General features: G+C 30.3%; 3 protein-coding genes across 3 annotated transcripts; 2 read left to right on the plus strand and 1 right to left on the minus strand.

Moving 5' to 3' along the window:
• Positions 1-245: 245 nt before the first annotated feature.
• Positions 246-4,545, plus strand: Bm7406 (Uncharacterized protein; the record flags this gene model as incomplete). The annotated part of the gene is made up of 12 exons (XM_043082078.1): positions 246-392; positions 1,195-1,318; positions 1,437-1,533; positions 1,785-1,861; positions 2,002-2,205; positions 2,369-2,472; positions 2,690-2,777; positions 3,020-3,158; positions 3,508-3,544; positions 3,781-3,884; positions 4,076-4,225; positions 4,437-4,545. 12 exons carry the CDS (start codon positions 246-248, stop codon positions 4,543-4,545), a joined length of 1,380 nt encoding a protein of 459 aa, XP_042938012.1.
• Positions 4,546-12,539: 7,994 nt separating this feature from the next.
• Bma-nep-21 (Uncharacterized protein) lies at positions 12,540-18,627 on the plus strand (the record flags this gene model as incomplete). Its single annotated transcript, XM_043082079.1, has 17 exons — positions 12,540-12,592; positions 12,893-13,002; positions 13,189-13,349; positions 14,150-14,290; positions 14,389-14,461; positions 14,742-14,953; positions 15,285-15,396; positions 15,600-15,754; positions 15,916-16,020; positions 16,167-16,324; positions 16,674-16,773; positions 16,964-17,140; positions 17,303-17,468; positions 17,565-17,684; positions 17,776-17,972; positions 18,084-18,185; positions 18,451-18,627. 17 exons carry the CDS (start codon positions 12,540-12,542, stop codon positions 18,625-18,627), a joined length of 2,319 nt encoding a protein of 772 aa, XP_042938013.1.
• A 1,563-nt stretch (positions 18,628-20,190) lies between these two features.
• On the minus strand, positions 20,191-22,655 carry Bm10550 (Uncharacterized protein; the record flags this gene model as incomplete). Its single annotated transcript, XM_043082080.1, has 8 exons — positions 20,191-20,244; positions 20,629-20,700; positions 20,933-21,066; positions 21,149-21,287; positions 21,513-21,683; positions 21,808-21,985; positions 22,099-22,140; positions 22,621-22,655. 8 exons carry the CDS (start codon positions 22,653-22,655, stop codon positions 20,191-20,193), a joined length of 825 nt encoding a protein of 274 aa, XP_042938014.1.
• Between the last annotated feature and the right edge of the window lie 654 nt (positions 22,656-23,309).

Below are 23,309 nucleotides of genomic sequence, written 5' to 3' on the forward strand. Positions count from 1 at the left end.
ACGCGATTTAAGATAGAACACTTCGATATTGTTATCCTTTTTCCTTAATTCTGTTTATTTATGCTATTTAGTTTGAAGCTAATGAAGCATTTGTAACAAATAATTTTTTTCCTTATGTTAATCATTAAACTGCATTGTTTCCCGGTGTGTATTACTTAATTTGCTTGAATTCCAGTTTTTGCGTTTAAATTAGTATGTTTTTGGTTTGAAAGTTTTTTTAAGAATTTGATCTTCAATTACGAGCAATGGGTAAAAGGAAACGACTCTCAGAATGGTTTCTGATAGGAGTATGTGTATTGCATATAATAATGGCACCCTATACAAAAGTTGAAGAAAGTTTCAATGTACAAGCTATTCATGACATCTTATACCACCAGCTGAACTTTACCAAGGTAAAATTTCGTGACTTTTTTAAGCAGAATGTCTCTGTCCTTATAATTTGTGTGAAGCCTATGGTTTATAGCCATTGTTAGTCGTTGTTAGGCTGTTCTATTTTCTATTTTAAGTCTTATATGGATCACTTCAAGATAAGGAAATTCTCAGTTATTGTTGGGAAATGTTCATAATGGATGTCCTTGTTGTTGTCACCAATTGAACAATAGCTTCACTGTTCTTTACGATCCGAACAGTGCCAACAGTCGGTCAGTCAGTCAGTCAGTTCGTAAGTGTCATCGTACTGTCACTCTGCCACCGCTGTCGCACACCGTCTGCTGAAGTGAACTGAGTGAGTGAGTGTTTGCTGTGACCACTGGCTTACAGCAAAACACGTAATTACAGTGAGTAAAGAGGAATTACTTTATAAGAAGAGTGAGTGTCACACTGGAAGATTTAAGTATTTCGACGTGGCAAGTAGATTGGGTTTACAACAAAGATCAAACAGTTTGCTTGTCACACTGAAAGGTCTTGATAATAAAATTAGTTGCAATTCTCGCGATATTAAGCAATGCACGTATTCTTTAACAGACTTGAGATGAATTGTGGATTAATGCTTTTTTGCGGCAGAAATAATTTTATATTTCTTTAAGGAATATTCAAATAAGATAATGCTTAGTCTATAAATTTATGTGGGATTTGAAGAAATTTAAATTCTGAGCTGCTCTAAAAATCTCGTTAGCATGAAATTTGTGGTTATTTTGAGAGATCTAATTCATCCATTAGATTTTTTTATCTGAATTCCTGGATTTTGTTTTCCAGTATGATCATCATGAATTTCCCGGAGTTGTGCCACGTACTTTTATGGGCGCCGTGGCAGTTAGTGTTCCACTTTTTCCTATAATCAAATGGAATTATATTGCAAAACACTGGATTTTGTATGGCAGTTCGTTTCAAACTGATATCTATATTTCGATTTATTACAATTTGCTATTCATTTGAATTGACATCATACTATTACTTGATGTTTTGTGACTTTTTTTTTCAAAAAGAGCACATTGTAGTGAGGCTTGTGCTTGGTCTAGCAGTTCTATTCGCATTTGGTCATTTTGCTCGACAGATTGACAAAAACTTTGGCAAATTGTCAGGCGATTTTCTAAGGTACATTGCGATTTAGATTTCAATTTTTGATAGTTTTTGATAATCGATTTCAACATTTAATAAGATTGTTATCGATAATATGGATATGGTTTCATGTAACATAGTTTTGAGTGCCAGTTCATCTCAGAGTTCAGTTTTTTTATTCGCAGAGGATGTATAACACGAGAAACAGCTTTGAAGAATGAAGTTCTGGAATCGTAATGCTTATTTCTCAAGCTTCAATCTTTCTTCAATTGGAGAAAAATTTTCAGATTAATTGTAGCAACACAGTTCCATTTCATGTTCTACTGTTCCAGGCCTCTTCCAAATACATTTGCCTTACTTGGAGGTTAGAGTTTTTTCCACTGTGACTCCCATTCGACTTGCATGCTTAATTAGAATGTTTAAGTCTAATTAAAAATTATCAAAATTGCTTCATCGCTGTCCTTTCTCTGTTTTATTTTCGTTTTTGTCATTTACAAACTGCAGTACTTTGGACCTACCAGAAAATTTTGGATGGACAGTGGTTATGTGCAGCACGAATTGCTACGGTTTTTACATTACTATTTCGATGTGAACTGATTTTGTTTTATGGCTGTGTTTTCATATGGCCTGTTTTAACACGCCAACTGTCCCTGTTCGGTTGGAATGGTGCTGTTGTTCATTGCTTGTCGACTGCTATGCTTACTCTGGGTCAGCCATTCATTTTGTTTGTACATATATATTAGATTTATTCACTTAAATGTCCTCAATTTTTTATCAACTTTTGAAATATTATAATTTGGTTAAATAGAATAAGGTCGCTCAAGTTTTTGGTTAACCATGCAAAATGTTTAGCAGGATACAAATTATTTAGGCATATCTGTACCACTGGATTCTTTCTTGTGGCGACGATGGCTATGGCCTGAAGGCGAAGTGTTGTGGTTCAATGTGATATTGAATAGAAGTCACGAATATGGTGTAAGTTTTGGTCTTACTTCTTTTATAAGTTCTGATTTTATTTTTTTTTATAAATCCAAAAGTGAAGAAGAGTTATTGGAATTTAAAATAAATAAAGGACCGAAAGTCGTACTTATATTTTTTTAGACTCGAAGTACTTCAAAAATTGAGAAGTTAATTTCATTTTAAAAAATTATTACTTTTTACCACAAATTCAGTAGTCTTTTGTTCTTTGCAGATTCAACCTTATTTCTGGTATTTTTATTCTGCGATTCCACGTGCAATGATAGCCTCAACTCTTCTTATACCTTTAGGTGCATTAATTGGTAGGTAATTAAAATCTTTTGCATTCTTTCTTATTTTGATAATTATATATAATTATATATATATATATATAATCGGTTATATAATTGAATCATAAACTAGGTAGGTTTCTGAACTCTTAGAACATTCAGCAATGTCAAAACTCATTATTCAAAATTCCTCATTAATCTTGTTAATTATATATACATCCAGTATTTAACACATATGAATTCACTATCAGAACACTCGGTTGTCTTGTTTTCAGATCATCGTTTACTGTCAATTGTATTTCCTGTTATATGCTACATCTTCTTCTATTCGTTCCTCCCTCATAAAGAACTTCGATTTATCATTTACACATTCCCGCTTTTTAATGTTTCCTCAGCAGTGTTCTGTGCAAGAATGTAAGTTAATTCTTGAATCACAGAAATTTTTTTCCGTTATCTTTTCATGATTTAAAAATGAAAATTGTTGTGAAAAAGCAGTGGAAAAAAGTTTCCAATTATTTCAAAATAAATAGAAATTTAAGGTTCATTTTGAAAAAATATCTGTTTTTATGATAAATATTAAAATATGGAAGATTTCGTTAGTCGATTCTGGTTTTATACAAATTGTGTTATGGATATGTATTTTGTTTTTTATTTGGATCAATCGTTGGAAATCAATGTTTGGTATGTTATTGGCCGTTGGAGTAGTGCTACATTTAATCGTAAATGTTATCGGCACTTCCATCTTCTTACTTGCTAGTTCTAGAAATTATCCTGGTGGTGAAGCACTCACTTCTCTCCAGGTACTTTTTTCGTAAACCATAGTTTTCTTTTTTTATCCTTATTTCCATCGCCTCAAAAAATTAGTTCATTTTTTCTTAAAAGAATGACGATCGATTGCTGCTACCTAAAAATAATACAGGTTGAAATGACCGTAATTCTGCGCGAAAGCTTGGGATTGTGAAATTTACAAATTATTGAAAAATTTCATAGTATGAGTACATTGTTTTTATAAAATTTTTTTTTGTTTTTCTTTCAGTATTTGCGACATTTCAGTCGAAATAAACCACTTTCCGTCTATATCGACAATTATGCTGCTCAGACTGGTGTCAGTAGATTCTTGCAGTGGTATGATGCTTGGGAGTAAGTAATTTAAAAAATAATTATGAAATAACTCTCTTCCTCTGACACGGTTGTGTTTCAAATAATATTAATTATATTAAGATTCATGTGCTTTTGTAAAATCTTGAAGTCAGGATTTGAATAATAAGAGAGTAAGCTGATTGGAACACATTTACTCCCTAGCATTATAAAATATTTTAACGAATATACAGGTATAATAAAACCGAAAATTTGGAACCATCTCAACTTGCACGATTCGATTATCTGTTGATTGGTTCCTACACGGAACCTGATATCGTCAACTTTGCCGCACGAAAATTCTTTCCCACTCATCGTGTTTTATATGATATTGAAGCATTCCAGTAACTTTTTTCTGCCATGTCACATATATTAGTTCCAAGACTGTCAAATTTTTGAAGTTTTGAAAGTAAATTTATTACTTCACGTTTTATTTCATTTTTATATGGTTGAAGTTTTCATGTTTGCCCTGGCTATATTAGTAATTTGCAGCGACGTTTCTAGAACTTTGGGATTAATTTTTTATGCTTTTATTATGTAAAGTTATTTTTTCAGAGGAATTGATTTCGGAAAGATGCAGTGGTTCCCATATTATTGGCCTATCATAAAGCTGAATGCGCAGTTAGTGGTGTTGGAAAAATTGCATTACTCTGATACATTTTGAACCATTCTACGTTTAATACTTTTTTAGTGCTGTATTTCATGGATAATAAATTTGCCTTAATGATAAAAACTTTTCAAAAATTAAATGATTTATTTATACGTGTAATTGCATTTCTGATATAGCTTTTAGAAGCTTCCTTTTTTACTTTAATATTTTTAGCATAACCTTTTTACTACTATCGGACTACGGTTTTTTGGATATAAGTTAAATTTAGAGAGAATCCCTGAGAGGAAAGGGTACAGAAGAGAAGACCATGCAAAGCAAACCTTGAGATTTATCAATAAAAATACTTTTCAAGATTTTAACATTTTATTGAAAATTTAAAAAAGTTAAATTCGTTGCTTAATATTCATATGTTTTGGATTGTTGCTTTTTCAACGATTTCTTCCTTGTTCAAATCATTTACTTTACTGCAAGTCATAAATTTAAGTTAAAATCCTATATCGTTTGCTCACCACAAAACATCCATATGGCTCGTACTTAATTGAATTTGGTCCGCTAACTTAAATTTATGAAACGAAAGGATTAATGATTTCTGAACATCAGCTGTACTTCCTAATTGTTTTTTTCAGTCAAAAAAAAATTTTCTTGGAAGTAAAGTTAGTTGCTGTGGATGACGTCATTTACTGTTTTAGAATCCTATGAAATGAAAGCAGTAGTTATTAGTGCGATGAATTTAAAAGCTTTAACTATTCTGTCTTTAACAGAATATATGAAATGAATTTGGAATAAGACAGAAAACTTCGATCGGAGATGAATCTTTTCTACCGCATATCACAGATCGAGAAAACTCCTAAGAGATTGATTCTCTCACCTGCCATCTAATAATACCTGGAATTCTGAATAGTATTTCCAATTACTTAATGCTGACTGTTTTGTCTACAAAATTTCTGGTACAAATATGCTAATCTCAAAATTTATCATTTTTTGATGACTGCATTTAGCAATCAATACCTGGTAATAAGTGATAATACATGGCAAAGGTTTTATGAGGTTCACCGGTCTTAATAAGTTAAGGATGATATTTGTTTGCTACGTCCTTCGTGGAACTGTATTAATTCCACAACAAAAGACATTAACTTTACTTCACGTTGAAAAAAGAAGACAGAAGAATTGCTACTAAATTCCTTTATCGGTTTCGATTTCCGTGAATGATTTCTCTTGGATACGAAATTATGTAATTCAGTCCGTCCTAGAAATATATATTGTAAGCAAAGTCGTGAATTTCATGTTTGATAAGCAGATTACTGATGACTTCATTTTTAGTCACTTTTTAACTTTTTCATAATTCTGGATGAAATTAACCGAAAACAAACAAAATTGTGATGGTAAATCACTAACATTTTAAAAACGATCAGAAGTAAAAAATCTTTTTTGCATCGGTAAAAGATTGCTTTATAAACGTTGACAAAGTGATAGACCAAGCAATGTGCATTAAATATTTCGAGAGTCGAAAGCCATGCACTTAATTCTAATTCAACCATAAATGACTTAAAGACTTATGTTTACGTGTCCATCACAAACATAAATACATAATCTTCTTTGTTGTTAATCTAATTTCATCTATTGACAGCTAACAATTTGGATGACATTTGGCCACACGCCAAATGTAATAATGACTAAGCTGTTTAAAATGCTATTATTATCAATTATCAATATTGTCCTTTTCCAGCAAAATTTTCGCTCTTTAAATCTAATATTAATTCATAAGGCTAAATCTTCTCCCTTCTATGGATAATAATCTGAATATAAAAAAAGTAATCTCCTCAATCGGACATAAACATATTTTGAAACTAAGTGGGAAATATCGTAAAAGTAATTTATTTGTAAAACTTCTGGAACAAAATGACCCTTGTTAAGCCAAAGATATCACTAGTCAGAAAATTAGAAAATGCTGATAAAAATCAATGACTAAGAAATCCTACCAGCTTCGGTTGCAGTGAAAGATACTACAAATCTCGAAAATGTAAAATATTTAGTTGCAGAAACTCGTTCACTCGTCCTGAAGAAATGAAACAGAAAGAGAACGATTTCGCACTTATTTACATCAATTTCTTATGTTTACATTCCAACAATATTCCATTTTCCCCATTTATTTACATTTCCGACTTGTGTGTAACGGTCATCTGCCTGTTGAACAACGATAAGAACGGTCATCTGATCATCATTGACCTGCATTTTGACTCTAGTGTCCTTCTATCTCTTATATACATATCCATTTTGACCTTAACTGATTTAAATTCATTGTCTCAGAGAATGTAATATTACTTTCACAACCGTTACATCCATAATAACTATAGCTTAATATTCGTAGCACTTTTCAATTTTAATTTGAAATATATTGTATGACTTGAATGAAGACCAAGAGTTTTCTGAAGTATACCTCTGAGGAATGATAGCCTTGAAGAGAAAGAAAACTCAATCAGGTGAAGAAGTAATGTAAGAGGAAGTTGGACAAAACTCATTCCCTACTGATAATGTTTGTCATTAAATAAATATTGTTGTATGCTTGCTATCTCCTAATTAATTTTATTAATAATATAAATTAGGAGAGAAATTTTCATCACCAGAATTAATCTCTCTTCTATTCGCCACATTTTTGTTACACTGATGCTGATTCAAGCGCAATTCATCATCTCCGACAACAGACTCTGTCCTTTTGTATTGTCCCATCTCTGTTCAAAACTTTCACTTTGACGATTTAAGAATTTATAAAAGAGATAAATTTTGATTTCAGTTCCCAATTTAACTATATTGCGTAACTGTTGAATTGGTCCAAGGTTCGATGATGAAATAAGTTATTATTAATTTATCGATTCGCCAAGTTACTAAAAGTGTAATTAGCAGCTAACCTGCAACGAACTTTAATGATTGCTTCATGCCTAGCTCAAGCCTTTTGTCTCTGAAGCTATTCGGGACATTATGGCTGCGCTGCATGACTTTTGGCGCTAACTGTGTCTCATTGTGTTTTGACAGAGAGATGGATGGCGCTGTTCATTTTAGCTCTCCATCTTTGCGCTTTAGTAGGACTGACAAGTCCACAGTACCTTGCATGGAATATAATAGGGAACAATTAATAATTTTTGAAATTTTTTGCAATTTATTTATCCTTTTACTGAGCTTAAAATTACTTCATCTTATTCAAATCTAATTGTTATTTTTCTGATGCCACTAATTAATTTTATTTTCATGCCACTAGTATTGTATGTTACAATTAAATGTATCTATTATAAGATACATATTAATGCAGTACAAAAATTTTGTCAGTTTTTCAAATCGATTGGAAGAGAGGAACTAATTGTTTGTTAATTTCTAAAATGTTTTGATTTCAATTTATAACAGTAATTTAAAATTGCATTATCAAACTATCAAGTAAATCACTATTACAAGATAAATAGAAAGAAGCCATTAGGCTAGAATGCTACTGTTGAAGTAAAAAGTAGTTGTAGAAGCTTCTCATTATTTGAGTGCAAGGAAAAACTCCGTAAAGTATATTCAGCAAGAGGCAAAACAAATCGAAAAAAAAAAAAAAACAAACAAAATAACTAACTCTCGGCAAAAGAAATTTTAACCTGAAATTTCAAAAAATGTTCTCGGTGACAATGGGTAAGAAAATGAAGTATTTCCCACCAAATAACATTTTACTACTTGTCACACATCATTTGGTGTTTATTGGATAATTCTTTTGGAAAAAAGAATGACTACTTTTCAGAGAACTTCAATCAGCATTTATATCTGCTCAGAAATTTCACAATTTCTGAAAGTCAGCCGAAAAATTAAAATTTTAAATTCCATTTCCTAATGATGTTATTAGGATAACTTAAACATAAAAATGAAATAAAACAAAACTGTAATTTATATGGGTGAGTCTTTTTTTTCCTTTTTGCATTCATTTTGACTTGAAAACTCTTTCATTTGTCTCGAAAACTATTTCTTCTTCTTTGTTCATCTGTTTACTTATTAAGAAGTTTGTTAATCCTCATCTTCATAAATTATTACTGACCAGAGACAATTATGCAAATTAATTTCTTTTCCATTCCATGAATAAGAATTAATTTCAGGAATAGGAACTAAACTAAAGTATGGCAAAGCTTTAAAATGTTTTGTCAAAATATTTATTTGTTTGTCCTTAGCATTCTTATTCCTTACTGGAAGAAGACTAATAGCTTCCCTCATAAATTAATTGTTTATCTGCAACATTCAATGCTATCATCATTTCCCCATTGAGTACTACAATATTTCCTTCATTCACAATTTATTTTCATAATCTTTTGAAGCTTACTCCAAATTATTAATACTGAAAAATGCTGGAAATAAATCAAAAATATGCAAATGAATGGTAAAAGCTATACGTTTAGGTAAGTTAACGTTCTAAAGAATACATTTAATGATAACTGATCGTTAAAAGTGTCTTGGTGTGCTAACTTAGCCTCACTACAGATGTAGATATGTTCCTGAAAATTCTTTCTATGTTTTTAAATAAATTATTTACGCATAATAAATTTTCGCATAAATTTCGGCTTATCTAAAAATAAAAATTTTTATTATTGATTTTACTTAATGTAATGTCTTTTCACTCCTTTTTTTTTTAAGGTCTCAATTTTGGTGCATTTTCTAGAGATATAATTTCAAAACATTCCATTTTTGTTTTCTTTTTGGCCTTCATTTTCAAGCTATTTCTCTAGGGTCTCTAGAGAATTTAATAAACAAGTAGGCCATCACTGAAGAAAAATGAGAAATATGTGTTACCGTGAATATCTTTGAACTAAAATGAACGATGAAATAAGATCCACTAATATCAAATATCATTACTATCATATCTCTCGTTACTTTTTGGACCCAATTTCGACTTAATCTTTGAATCGTAGAAAGTATATAAATTTTTGAATGAAAGAAATAGGAGCAAATATTTTGATATTGTCCCATTCGGACAGCACTTTTTGAGTTGCCGATACTTTTTTTTTAAAAAACTTGTGAATCAGTAGTTTGCTCTATATGAATACAGCAACAATTATTTTCAAGATTTCGGAATGCCACAGTATTTTGAAGGATATCCGGAATTTCTTTCGCATATTTCAGTTTTTTAATAAATCGGTCAATTTGATCTAACACAGTGTGTATCTCAAAATCTATTTTGATTCTTGAAAATATTCCAATTATCGAAGTATTTGTAGAGACTAAAGTGTAAGAAGTTTTTTTCCTTTTTTTTTAAAATTATTTTGCTTCAAAAATGAGCCAAAAGTTTTCTGTGCGCTCTATTTTCAGCCTTCGTATAATTGACAAAGTTGAATTTGAGAAGCGAATATCGTTTCGAAAGACTTTAACTGTTCTTTTTTATGAAAAATCAAATAGTAACTTCTTCTCATGTGCACTTACTCTACTCTTCCTACAATCTAAATCCATTCATTAGTTGAAGCTGAGAGTGTGATGACGGATTCTATGTGCAATCTCAAAGTCTTGGCAGGCTTTCAAACCAAAGATGGACGGAATTTTCACACTCTCTATTAGCCAACATTTAGCTAAACTATTTCTTTATTGTTTGCTTTAAGCTAGCTTAGAAGGTGGAATTTCATCTATGCTGTCATAAATCAACATTTGAATTATTTCTCAAGGGAGTGATTAAAGCGTTCTCATTTATTGGCTTCTTTGATCGACCAACTCGTAAATTACTGTCGGATGCTTATGCTTCTTGATCCTACCATAAAATTATCATTTAAACAATCAAATAACAGTCGAGAGTTTCTAGGAGTCATCAAAAGAATCAAAATCTAAGGAAGCCTGGTTTATTCTAGTATTTCGATTAAAAGTTAGAATACTGATTAAATCTTGGCTCAGTTATTTAAGATATTTACAATCATTTTGAATTAACTTTACTTTTCATTGTTTCTTCTTTTATTATCAAACTATCGTTCTTTTTAATAAATATGTGGAATTTTAGTGAAAATATAATTCAGTGTGATTACTACTTTTATAAATTAGAACATCATATTTTGCAAATGGCAAAAATTGTTGTAAACATAGGCCAAACCAAATGTCAAATCAAAACTTACCCTTGCAAGGTAAATGATTCTTGAAAAAGATTTTTAAGACACTTAAAGTCAGATTTATATCTTTAAAGTGTATTAGACAGAAAGAGTAGCTAATCTCATCTTTAAGCTTTTTTAGAAATCTTATTAAATCATTTGTCGCATATTCTCACAAAGTTAGTAATTTCTGGATTCGTCGTTTGCGGTATTTTTCGATTCATCATGCAAGCTTCTACTTAAAAAAGATTTTACTTAAAAACTTAAAAAGATGAAAAAGAAATGTGAAACGTACGGCTTCGCAAAAGTGCGATGTCCTAAATCGCTATTTTTCAGTACCTCTAAAAACATTTCGTTACTTGTTTACAACATTCTGTTCTGAGACTCTGTTTTAAATTTTGCATCAATTAGCCAACTTTTGCAAGTACACCGTTTTTTAATCTTGAAAGAAAATCCTTAAATTTTACACATTTACCGAGCACAGCTGCTGCGCTATTAGCGAGAAAAGTTAGTTCAATTTGTCAGTTGTGCGTTTTTTCAACTTTTTCAATTGATGAATGTTAGGTACCGCTTTCCTGTAAGCATAATAAAAGCAGCATCGTTTTTTTCGAATTGTATCCGCTTTATTCAGATTAAAAATCTTCGTTCTCTACTACTTATTTCTGGATCTCATCATTTTGTCACTTTTCCTCAGCTTGATAAAGAGTAATTTTAGTATCCATAAGTTAAATACTAGCCAGTTAAAGATGAATTTCTTTAAGTGGGTATGTATTCAGGTAAATTTTTTTCATCGGAATTGAATAGAAAATTTTACATCAGAGTTAACAATCATCACCTTATTTACACTTAGTATAGTCAAGCAAGTGACATTTGATTTATTTTAAATATTTGAGAAATTCGATACTAATCTCTAATACTATTCATCCCCTCAACTTTCTCACAGTTACATTATCTGAAGGTACTGCAATATTTCTAATTAAATGATTAAAACACAAAAAGTAATTAAGTCTCCTTTATACTTATGAAGGACACTCTATCTAAAAAAATTTTAATTATGTGGAGAATCCGCTGATTTTCTAGATGCTCTATAATTGATTGTAATTTATTTTTCTACATGTCTAAAAATTATTAAATTTGAAATTTAGAAGTCTTAAAAGATTGTAAACTTTAGAAGTCAATTAAAATTTAAGATCGTTTTAATGAACGAGCACATAGAAATTTGTTTATGTAGCACATAGAACCAGTATATAACCATTCTTTTTCTTCATATTCCATGATTTTCAAAATTAAATTTTATTTTGTCATTGAACAAAGTCTTTTGTCACTTTGAAAAATGTCTATAATTTCAATAGGAAATTTTGATGCATTTATCAGAATCTGTGAGAGTTTGAATTTTAACTGACTCGTAAGCATTCAACAGAATTTTTTTTTAAGAATCTTCCAGATGGTTAAAGAATTCATTCGAGAAAATTATAATTTATCCTGAAAGAGATGTATAGTAAATCAAAACTAACTGCTAACTATCAAAGAAGCTCACAAAATTATTTTTCGCATTTGATTGCATTTTTGCCTAATTATTAAATCTGATAATTATTTCAATTTGAAAATTCAACTTACCATTATAGTTTTATATTTCTATTCGATTCATCTTTTCCTTGATTTTTGGTTGTATTTTTCTTACACATTTCATATACTTTGAGCTTTATCCTTAAAATCTACACTCATCTTTTGATAAGTCGATGGAATACAAGTCAGGTTTGCATGCTACTTGCAACGTTTATACTTCATCAATAATTGCATGACAAGGCGAATATTGAAGAGATTTCTGAGTTCAGCACTCTATAAAGCTGATATTGTTAATATTAGCACGCAATGATACCAATAAAATGGAAAGATCAGTATGACAAGCAAATATTTGTATATCATTAAATTTATTACTGAATTGTATAAATTGTCGCTTTGTGTGTCGTGATGAAAAATTGCGATCAAAATGGAAGCATATGGAATAATCGCATTTCATCAAGGTATTTATATTTTAACTTTTGTAAAATAAATCGAAAATTTTTCTATGAAGTCTCAAAACGATAGAATTGCAGCTTTGCAGGCAGAATACCTTTTATCCAAAAATGTCATCTATACTACCTGAATGTTTAATTTTTTTCGGTATGAAGAAAATAATACTATAAATCGCAAAAATTCTAATGTTTGAAATTCCGGTCAGAAAAACTTTAAAGATTTTAAAAAATTTTTATTGACTTCAATAATTTTCTAAAGTTATAGAATTTCTCAAATCTTCATATTTACTTCAAATGGTTCAATTTCAGGCGACGTATATTTCGCTTTACATACCTGGAAATCGGACTTCTTGTGTTTTCCTCTATTTTAGTGTCATTATTAATTGGTGTCTCATCGCTATGGCTTTTCGCATATCAAAGTTTGAATAACAAATAAAATTTTTATTGAAAGTTGAAGATATAACTTATGATATTTACCAATCTCAAATTAATCTGTAATGTATTAGGATGAGTACTTCATGCAAGAATCAGTTCTATCAAAAATAAGAATTCAGTAGTAATGATGAATCTTTCACAAACTGATAAGCATTTGAGGAATCTTCCAGGTTCTTCATTTCCAAGTAGTGTAAAAAGAGATCTATTCGAGGATGCCAATCTGTTATCAGTGGGTATTGACGAGAGTGCATTATATCACAATGGCTATGTATGCACTTCTAGGGAATGCGCTCAAATTTCGGGCTTCTTTGCCAGCAATCTTAACGAAAAGGTAAGCTTTTTTATTTTCTTGAAGTTTCATTCCTTGCTGATAGTATCAAATTGAATTGATCATAAATATGTATTCAAAATATCAGTAGGAAAAATTGGAAGTTTAGGTAATATCAAATTTATTAAAATTTATCACTTCCATAAATTTTAAATCTGAACAATGTATCACTGTTTTCATCAATATTTCACGTTTTGAAAAACTCCAATTTTATTCGGAATCAATGAATATTTGTTGAGAAAAGAAAAGATAAAGGTACGGGATTTGATGTGGGATTGTTGAGATGAGAAAAATCTCCACCTTTGGAACTATGATGCATTTAAGCTTAAAGTGTCAAGCACTTTTTAAAAATCGGAGAAATTTTTTCAGAAAATTTGGGTTGAATTCTTTTCTTTTTTGTTGGTTGTGAAAAAAGATTTGTGATTTTTATATTTTAAGTTCAGCATCACCTTATCTAATATAATGAATCAGAAACAAACAATCATTATATTTGAGTAAACATTGCAGTGCATTATTCATTGTCCAATGATCATCAATTGAAACTTAAATATGACTTGGAGAGATTTTTGATTTCCAAAAAATATAACAAATTGAATGAAAATTCAATTTATTTGAAATCTTAACTAGCAAGTGGTTGAAATTAGAATTATTTGGCTAAAATGGCGATAATACTTTATTATTAGGAAAAAACATCTGAATTTATGAAATCCATTTATTATTCATCACATGCATCCTATTACTTTTTTGTATTTCTCTTATATAAGCATAAACAGAAGTAGATTGTCTGTTTGTCTCTTTTTCAGGTTAACCCTTGTGATGACTTCTATGAATACGCCTGTGGTAATTACCCGATCAACAGACACTTACCATCTAATAAGGCGATTAGGCATACCTTAAGCGATATGCAAAATCGTCTCAATAAACAAATCAGAAAATTATTGCAGGTTTTAGAAATTTAATTTCATTTTTAATTTAGTCACATCTTGTTATCCGTAATTGAATTTTTTTTATGAACGATTATTTTGTAATAAGTGCTTTTAAGGCTCCAGTAACTGATACTGACAAACCATGGAATCGTCTCGCAAAGCAATATTATCAGAAATGTCTTAATGAAGGTTTGGTTATGTGAAATTTTAGAATTATTATCTACCATAAACAAAGTAGTTAAAACGTCAAATTTCAAACATATTTTGAAATGGATACTGTGAAGTCAAATTTTTCAAATGGAAATTCAAAATTTCTTAGAGAAAAAATCTTCACGTAACATATTAAAGATTCTTTTGTTGTGTGTGTGAAAGACCGCAATTGATGAAATACCTTTGGAAGTAAAAATTATTATATAAACCGAGTTTGCCTTTAAAATTTAATCTGAGAAGAAATTTTACTTATTTTCAGAAGAGTTAGAAGCTACAGGAGCTTCATCGATGCGAAAGCTGCTTCGCGATTTAGGTGGATGGCCAGTTTTGGAAGGACACAACTGGAAACCTTGGGATAACAGTTGGGAAAAGCAGTTAGCACATATTATGAATAGAACAGGTGTTAATGCAATTATTCTAGAACTGGCCGTGTCACATGATCCATTAAACAGTTCCAGGTTTATTATTGAGGTAAACTTGTTATGCACTCTAACAGAGTTGTGTTTATTTGAATAGTTCAAATATTAGCAACTCATTCGTATGCAAATACGAAGAATAATTCTGTTATTTTGCTGTCAACATTTCATGTCCTTAGACAATTGCGACAACTCAAATGCGCTCGTATGAGTCAGTTATATCTTCCTTAATATATCAGACTATTTTTGGAATTTCTAGTGTAATCATGTAGATCAATGAATTTTGGGTTGATTTATATGGGTCAATCAATTTTATCGTTCTAATTTCAACAATGCGAATAGTTCCATTGTTCCCAAATTGCAACACAAACAAGATTCTTTTGCAGGTTGATCAGCCAAAGTGGGGAGTAGGCTCAAGATGGCCATATTTAGGAGGAATAGACGATCTAGTTATCCAGAATTATACATCACTAATGGTACAGACGGCTATTAATATAGGTATTGGATTTTGAAAAAAAAAAAAATAATAAAATTAAAATTTTAAAAAAAAAAAATAAATAAAATTTAAAATTTTTTAAAAAAAATAAAAAAAAGTAAAATTAAAAAAAAAAAAAAAAAAAAATTTTAAAAAAGCGAATTTTTTTAAAAAAAAAAAAAAAAAAGCGATGCTAAATGAGAATAAATTAAATTCTAATTTTCAGGAGCTGATCCAACGCAAGCCAAACATGACATGAAAAAAGCAATTGAGTTTGAGTTACGATTGGTGAATTTCTCGGCTGATGAAATGACTCGACGTAATCCGGAACGTGGTAATAATCGATTTCAGCTCTGGCAATTAGGCAGTATCTTTCCACACGTGAATTTTACTAATATTCTTTTATATAGTATAAACTGAATATTAACTAATGAATATTTCTAAGCAAGTCACAAAATTTTCAAATTAAACCTTACATACTGCTGGGGACAGTGTCATATAATAGAGTTAAGTGAAGTGAAGTAGGAAATGAAAATTTTCAGATAGATCTGATCACATATATCCATACAATGTTTGGTGGTTTAGAGAAACTCAGTCCAAATGACACAGTAATCATACGAGAACCGGAATATTTTCATCGAATTCAGGTATAACTAATATCATCTTTACTACAAAAAGCTTTCCGTCACCTATGACATAAGTTTTCCAGTGCGAATTATTCTTGAAGATTGTGTGGCATCGAAAGGAAAAGACTCAAAACGGGCTCGTGACTACAAAAATTAAATCATTACAGGAAGTGATGCGACGGTCTAGTAAACAAACCATTGCTAATTATGTGTTATGGCGAGTAATTCAGGGCTATTCACCATTTTTATCACCTGTAATGCGAGAACCTTTCTATGCATTCAAAGCTAATCAAACTGGCTTACCCAGCATTCCAATTCCGGATAGGTTTGATTTGTTTTTTTAGTAGAAAAGGGAGTAGTAAAGGTTGGAAAACCACTTTATGATCACATCAATCATTTCAAAAAATGTTCGTCTTCTAATTTCCACAAATTGAACTTAAAACCTAATATATTTGTATGAAACATTCCGTCGTACGTTATGCCACTATGGCAAAATCCGGATCATCATGCGTCCAATCCACAAAAAAACGACACAGCAAACATCACCTCATAAACATCCGTTTTAGCCCTATCAAGTAACACCACGTCGTGGTGCAATAATTATTTTATCACTGAATTGTTTAGAGATAGGAAAATTTAGCTTATTATCCCAATAGATTTGCTAATCTTTCCAGATGGGAAGACTGCGTTTTTCTTGCAACAGTAATGATTGATATGCCGGTTGGAAGACTTTATGTAGCTAATCATTTTGATCAGCTGAGATCCATGAAGAAAGTAAATCTTTGAATTTAAATTCTACTACATCAAACATTTACCTTTTATCTTCAAATTAAATTTATAACACTGAAATTTAACAAATTTTTCTTAAATTCAAATAAAGAATGAAAATATTTTGATTTTTAATTGAATGCATTGCAATATGTACTCGAATAATAGCAAAAACAATCATTAAGTTTCAATTTAGATGAACGATCTGACTAAACATTTCAAAAATGAATTAATCAAGCAATTGCAAAATGTCGACTGGATGGATGAAGAGACACGAAGACGAGCTGTCATTAAAGCACAACATATAAATTACAAGAGTGGATTCCCTCCTTACATATTCAACGAAAGTTATATGGAGAAAAACTGGGCCTTGGCAAGTTTAAAGAATTGTCTTAATTATTTTTAAGTATGCCTTTGTATCTTAAAAATTTTCAAGAAACTCGCTGGTAATTAAAGTATCATAACTCTTATAGCGAAAAATAATTTTGGACAGTGCTGAATTTCGAGTTATTGGTGTCATCAAAAATTTTTTCAGCCTGAAACCACAGCTAATGAATCACTGCTTGAATTTACAATACGGATTAAATGTGTGCGCATTACCGATGAGCTAATGCGGTTGAAGAAATTTGTGGATACATCGATTTGGTTCCAAGGTCCAGCTCAGGTTGACGCTTATTATGCGCCCAACTTGAATGAAATGAGTCAGTTTCATCAGTTCAAATTACTGTAAGGTAACGAATGTTGATATAAATAGGCAATTTCTTGTCGCAAATTTTATAAATTTTTACAATTTTCAGTATTTCCGGCTGGTATATTGCAATTTCCATTTATGTCACCCGGTGTACCAAGTTATATTACTTATGCGATGGTTGGCGCTGTTATCGGGCACGAGGTGTCGCATGCCTTCGATGATCAAGGCTTGTTTAATAATTTACTTTACTTATCTACACACAGCTTCAATTTTGTCTCTTATGAATTTCACAATTATTCAGCTAATTAATTATTCAGGTGGTCGTTTTGATGAATACGGTAATTTGCATAATTGGTGGGATGTAGAAACAGCACGTAAATTTTACGAGAAGACGGAATGCTTTATAAAACAATATAATGCGGTAAAAGTGGAAGAAGTTGGTGTACATTTAAATGGTCAACTATCTGTTGGCGAAAATATTGCTGATAATGCTGGCGTAAAGACAGCATTTATAGTTTGTTATCTTTTCAACTATTTGATTACAACAAATTTTGAAGTTTCAGATGGGTTCAAGTCATTGTTTACTATTGATTGTTGTGATGCTGTGACTTGATTTCACTTCTAGGCCTATAAATCATGGGTTGAAGAAAATTCTCGTCAAGAAGCAGCACTGCCAGGCTTTCAAAATATGACCAGTACACAGATGTTTTTCCTTGCTTATGCAAATGTAACTTCATTAGTTAAACTTTTTCCTTTCACTTTTCCAATGCTTAATTTAATGAGTGACTGAAAATAATGAAATATTTTGGCTTAGATTAAATTTTTGTCATTAATTTTGATTAAAATAATAAGGAATTTCTAAATGAATTTACCTTTTACATTTTTTTTTAAATAAGTTTCGTTTACCTGCTGAATTAGTAGAGAGAAAGTTTTAAATCCATCCTATTTTATATTTCATTATTTATCTTACTACTTATAGTTTATTCATTTAGAATTGGTGCTCTTTGATAAGGCCGAAACATTACTTGCAAATTATAATGGCGGATGTGCATGCACCAAGCAAGTATCGTGCCATAATACCACTTCAAAATCGACCTGAATTCTCCGAAGCATTCCATTGTCCCAAAGGTTCACCGATGAACCCAATAAAGAAGTGTTCCATTTGGTGATCTGATATTGACAATATCACTGAATTTCATGATTCGATTTGACATTCGTTTAGGGTGTTGTCTTACACATTCTGGTTAGTTATCTTGTTTAAGCGTTTCTTTTACAACTAGCCAACTTTGTTAAGTATTTTTATGTCAATAATTTGTCTAACTACTCTAAGTCATGTTATTAGATAGTCGTATGTCTTACAATTACTCTAAGTAACATTACTAATAAATATAAGAATCGGGTCTCATCTTTAAATATGCAAAAAAAGAAATAATGATTTTGCGATCTGAAATAAGCATCAAAATTATTCATTTTTTCAGGTTTCTAGCAAACAATAATAGCAAAAGATTTTTGTCTATCTCAGGTATATGGGAATGAATTTAAAAGTATTATGTAATTAAAATTGCTCCTTCATTTCCTCACCAACTTACTTTAACCTTTATATCATGCACTTTTTGCTGATCTCTTTCCGTTTCTTCTTCATGTTTACCAATTTTGTCCACAGTTCATTTATTTCTTCTTTTTAATTAATGAAATTTTGTGCAATTCATATTATTTGGAACCAATAAAGCTATCTAAAAGATTTTTGCAAATGCTGACCCAGATGTTTTTCGACGGATTACTGTACCAGAGGAACTCGAAATGATTACTGTAACTACTGAAATGAATACACATTAAAATTATATATCAATCTTTTAGTCATTTAAAAAAATATCCCACTAATAATTATGCTAAATTAATTAGTAAATTGTAGTTAGTTGTATGAAAAATGGCTCTGTATTGTCTGTCCTTCGTGTATGTTTCCATTTTTTACATTGTTCGAAACTTTTATTGAATAAAATTTTGTTATCTTTGCGATGTTTTCAAAGTGACTAGCTGCATATTTTATATTCTCATGGAGGAGTATACCTGTCCTCGTTGAGGTCCATGTCTGTTTTGTCAATGTAACTTTCAGCAATGATCCTATCTCATAAGATTAGTTTTGCAAAAATAAGTGTTTGCTTTAAGAGCTGAGAACTTTTGAAAGATACAATTCAAATATTTTCGAAAAGTTTTTTCCTTTTGAAGAAACTAATAAAGAAATTAAAAATTCTCATGGGAATAATAATGAAAATTGTTGCGATTAGTCTGAAAGCAATAGACAAACACATTTAAACTGATTGAGATTAATTTAAAATGAACCAAATATTTGTAAGGATTTAATAATTTTGAGTAATGATATTTATTATTCTATAAAGTTTGGGCATAACACTATTTTTTTACTGATCCATTTGCAGATGGAAATAAATTCTTAGAAATCAGAGATTATAACTGCGAAGCAGGTGAATCACGTGGGACCATCTGTCAGGCAGCACATGCATATTCATCTAATGAGTGAGTACTCATTAGATAGTAGCTATTATAAGCGGTCATTATTGAGTAATTCAGCAAAAAATGGGACTTTTAAAGTGTTAACTAATAATTTATTACAAAAATTAGAATTTTTCATTAGCACAAAGGGAAATCATTGTTGAGCAGATTCTTTTGCATTCGTCAACATTTTATAAATGAATGAACTGGTTGGTTCATCAACTTTAGGTGGACAAAATGGTCGCATTGGCACAGTGCTGATGATATTTTCTCATCAACTACAAAATTATAAAAATTTTTTGCTCCAATATAAAAGCTTTTAGTTCAGCAATACAAGAACGAAGTATTTCCCACAATATCCATTCTATTCATCTCAAATATCTGAATAAAATCAAATAGAAAAACAAAATTCATAAAAGCTTAAGAATTTCTATTGCATATGTAATTAATTACCTAACCAATGTATCCATCAAAGCGGAACTTTTTATTTCCATTTACTTATTTCTTTTCAGACGGAATTAGATAAAAGGGAAAAAGAAAAAAATACGCAGTTTTTTTTTTCATCACAATTGATCAGATGAAGAGATAAGGAAGTTATGGTGGAGGGAAGGGCGAAAAAAAGCTTTCAACTTGCAAATTAAAAATACAAAATATTTAAATACCTGAAAAAATTTCACTATTTCTATGCGATGTTTCTCTCGAGTTTCAGGTAACTTTTTCAGCATACTTTCAGTCTATAAGTAAGTATCTCTGCAACTGCACTTGCTTGTTCAATAAGTTACTTTAATTTGCTAAATTATCTTTTTATCAAGTAATTCTATTACTGCCTTGTTTATTGAGCTATTTTATCATCACTTAATTACTACTATTATCATTCATTGCTGCCAATATTATCATTATCTGACTTTTTTCCTAATTAGGGAATACATTATTCGACACTTTTCGAGCAATAAAAAATTTTCATACATCACACAACTGTTTCTGGAAATTTTTGAGTGCGTCAGCATAAAGGGCGTTGTTCACTTGAATTGTTTCAGGAGTCTTAGCACCTCTCAGTTCATACTTCGCAAAATCAAGCTCTTGGCGAAATTTCTCCAACACTGAAGAAAAAAATTGAAGTGAAATCCAGTTTAGCTTAATTTTAAATTTGAATCATTCATTTTCAAACATGTCGCAGCATACTGTTCCTTGCGTCTCGAATATTTTCGTAATCGACGTTAATGAACGTCCGAATGTTGTGTATGGCTCGGCGACCTTTTCGATGATATTCGCGATTTAATGATGCAAGTTTAAGTGCTGAGATTTGGATTTGTTCAACTTCCTGCAATTAATGTAAAATAGCGTTTCAGTAAAACATGGATCATCAGATGTGCAAATAGCCCAAGCGGTTCTTATAATCTTCCATTTCAAATTTATTTAGTAAAATAAAATGAAATTTAATTAATTGATTCAAATAAAACAAAATCTATAGGATATTGTTTATGGTTATCCATGATCTTTTTTTTTTTTTTTAAATAATAAAATTCTAGTTAACGAAAAATAGGACTTTTTTTGACTCCATCTGATTGCTTGTTATCTTAAGCGCCAATTCCAATAATTCAAAAGGATCTTCCTGCGGCGGAGCTTCAACTTCCATCTTGCCGGGTGGTTTTGGCACATAACGTGGATCTTGTTGAAGAGTAGAAATTAATTGTTGTGCTATATCCTCGATTATAACCTAAATAACCTGACATTTTCCATTATCCAAAAAATGATAATTTCAGAATGAATTTTTTCAAAATGAATGGATTTTAAAGCAAAATCCAACTATTAATATCATATTGATCATTTATTATGTTTACTCTGTATTCGTCCACTTCCTTGCACATATCAGTGAAGCATTTGGTGTACTCAGTCTTTTCTGTGGTACCAATTTTTTCACTAATTCGCATCAGTAATTTCCGAAAACCACCACGTTGTTGTTCCACCTTTACATTAGTCTCTTGTTGGACTCTTAATTCTTTATCCACTTTCAACTGACTAGAAAATTTTCAATTCTTAACTTAATTTAAATTTCGAGTGGATTTTTAATTTTATAAATTAATGAATGTGTTAAAAAGTGGCATGGTAGAAGCTTTTCGTTTTTTACTTACCTATCGCTTTTGGATATCGCCGTTGCTGATTTTAGTTGCCCTCTTAAATTGAAAATTTCTTAAATTATTTTTTTATTGCTAATTCTCAAAAAAGGTCTCCCAAATTTAACTTTTAATCTTAATTTTAAGTTAAACAATTTATTTTTAATTACTTTTTCAACAAATAAATAGTTGAAAACTAATAATAAATTAGATTAAAAATTCACTTTCTGATTTCAATAACTTTTTTTTTATTCCTTTAATTAAATAGAAGTTTAGTTTCAATCCATATAAGCTCCCGCAAAGCATTAGTTGATAAGCTAATTATCATGCTTTAATGAATGTATGGGAGGTAGAATCAAAATGCTGTTTTCATATATCTTTGAAACACACCTGATAATTAGCTTATTGACTAATATTTCACTGATCGAATGAGTGTTGTCATCAGCCACCATTCAACTCACATTACTTGCCTTTAATGACGCAATTTGGACACCGTAAGATCTACAATCTAAGGGCTAATATAATATAATCTAATCTTACGTCTTATTCTCCGACCGCTTTGCAGGTTTCATCATTTTTCATCTGCTATCACTATTACAACAGCAAGTACTTTATGCTATTTTTATTTTACTCAATTTTTTTGCATATAATTTTATTTATTCCAACTGTATTTGCAAAGAATGTTCAATCCAAGCAATTGATTATTTGTAATGATTTACTTCCTAATATTCAAATGCAATCACCATCCGAAGCTGACTTTCATATGTTTGAAAATTTTACAAAGTTTAATTTTTCTTCGTGAGTTGATATATTTTAGGTTTGGTAATCAAATGACAAAATAATATGGTAGTAAAATTGTTTTTGAAAAGTTTTGGGTTTAAATATTTTGCTAATAACACGGAGTACTTTTTTTTTCAAATATTTAAGGAATGACTGATTTTTTGAGCTTATCATATATTGACAATTCAACTGAATCGACAATCTTTTTGGAGTCAACAAGATTGATGCATCAAGTTTATTTTTCTTTTTTGACATAGTATGTCATCTACACTGATTTTTGATAAAATTAATGAAGAAAAGCTTGATTTGATATGAAAATGGTATCACTTAAATAAATTCTCATAGAAAGTTTAGCAATAAAGAAATTTCGTTGAAAAGTGAGAAATTAGATTTGCTGTTAAATTAAAGAATAATTTGAGTGATAAGTGACATATGCATACATACTTGTT

This window comes from Brugia malayi, assembly GCF_000002995.4.
Source record: "Brugia malayi strain FR3 genome assembly, contig: Bm_v4_Chr4_scaffold_001, whole genome shotgun sequence".
Lineage (NCBI taxonomy): Eukaryota > Metazoa > Nematoda > Chromadorea > Rhabditida > Onchocercidae > Brugia > Brugia malayi.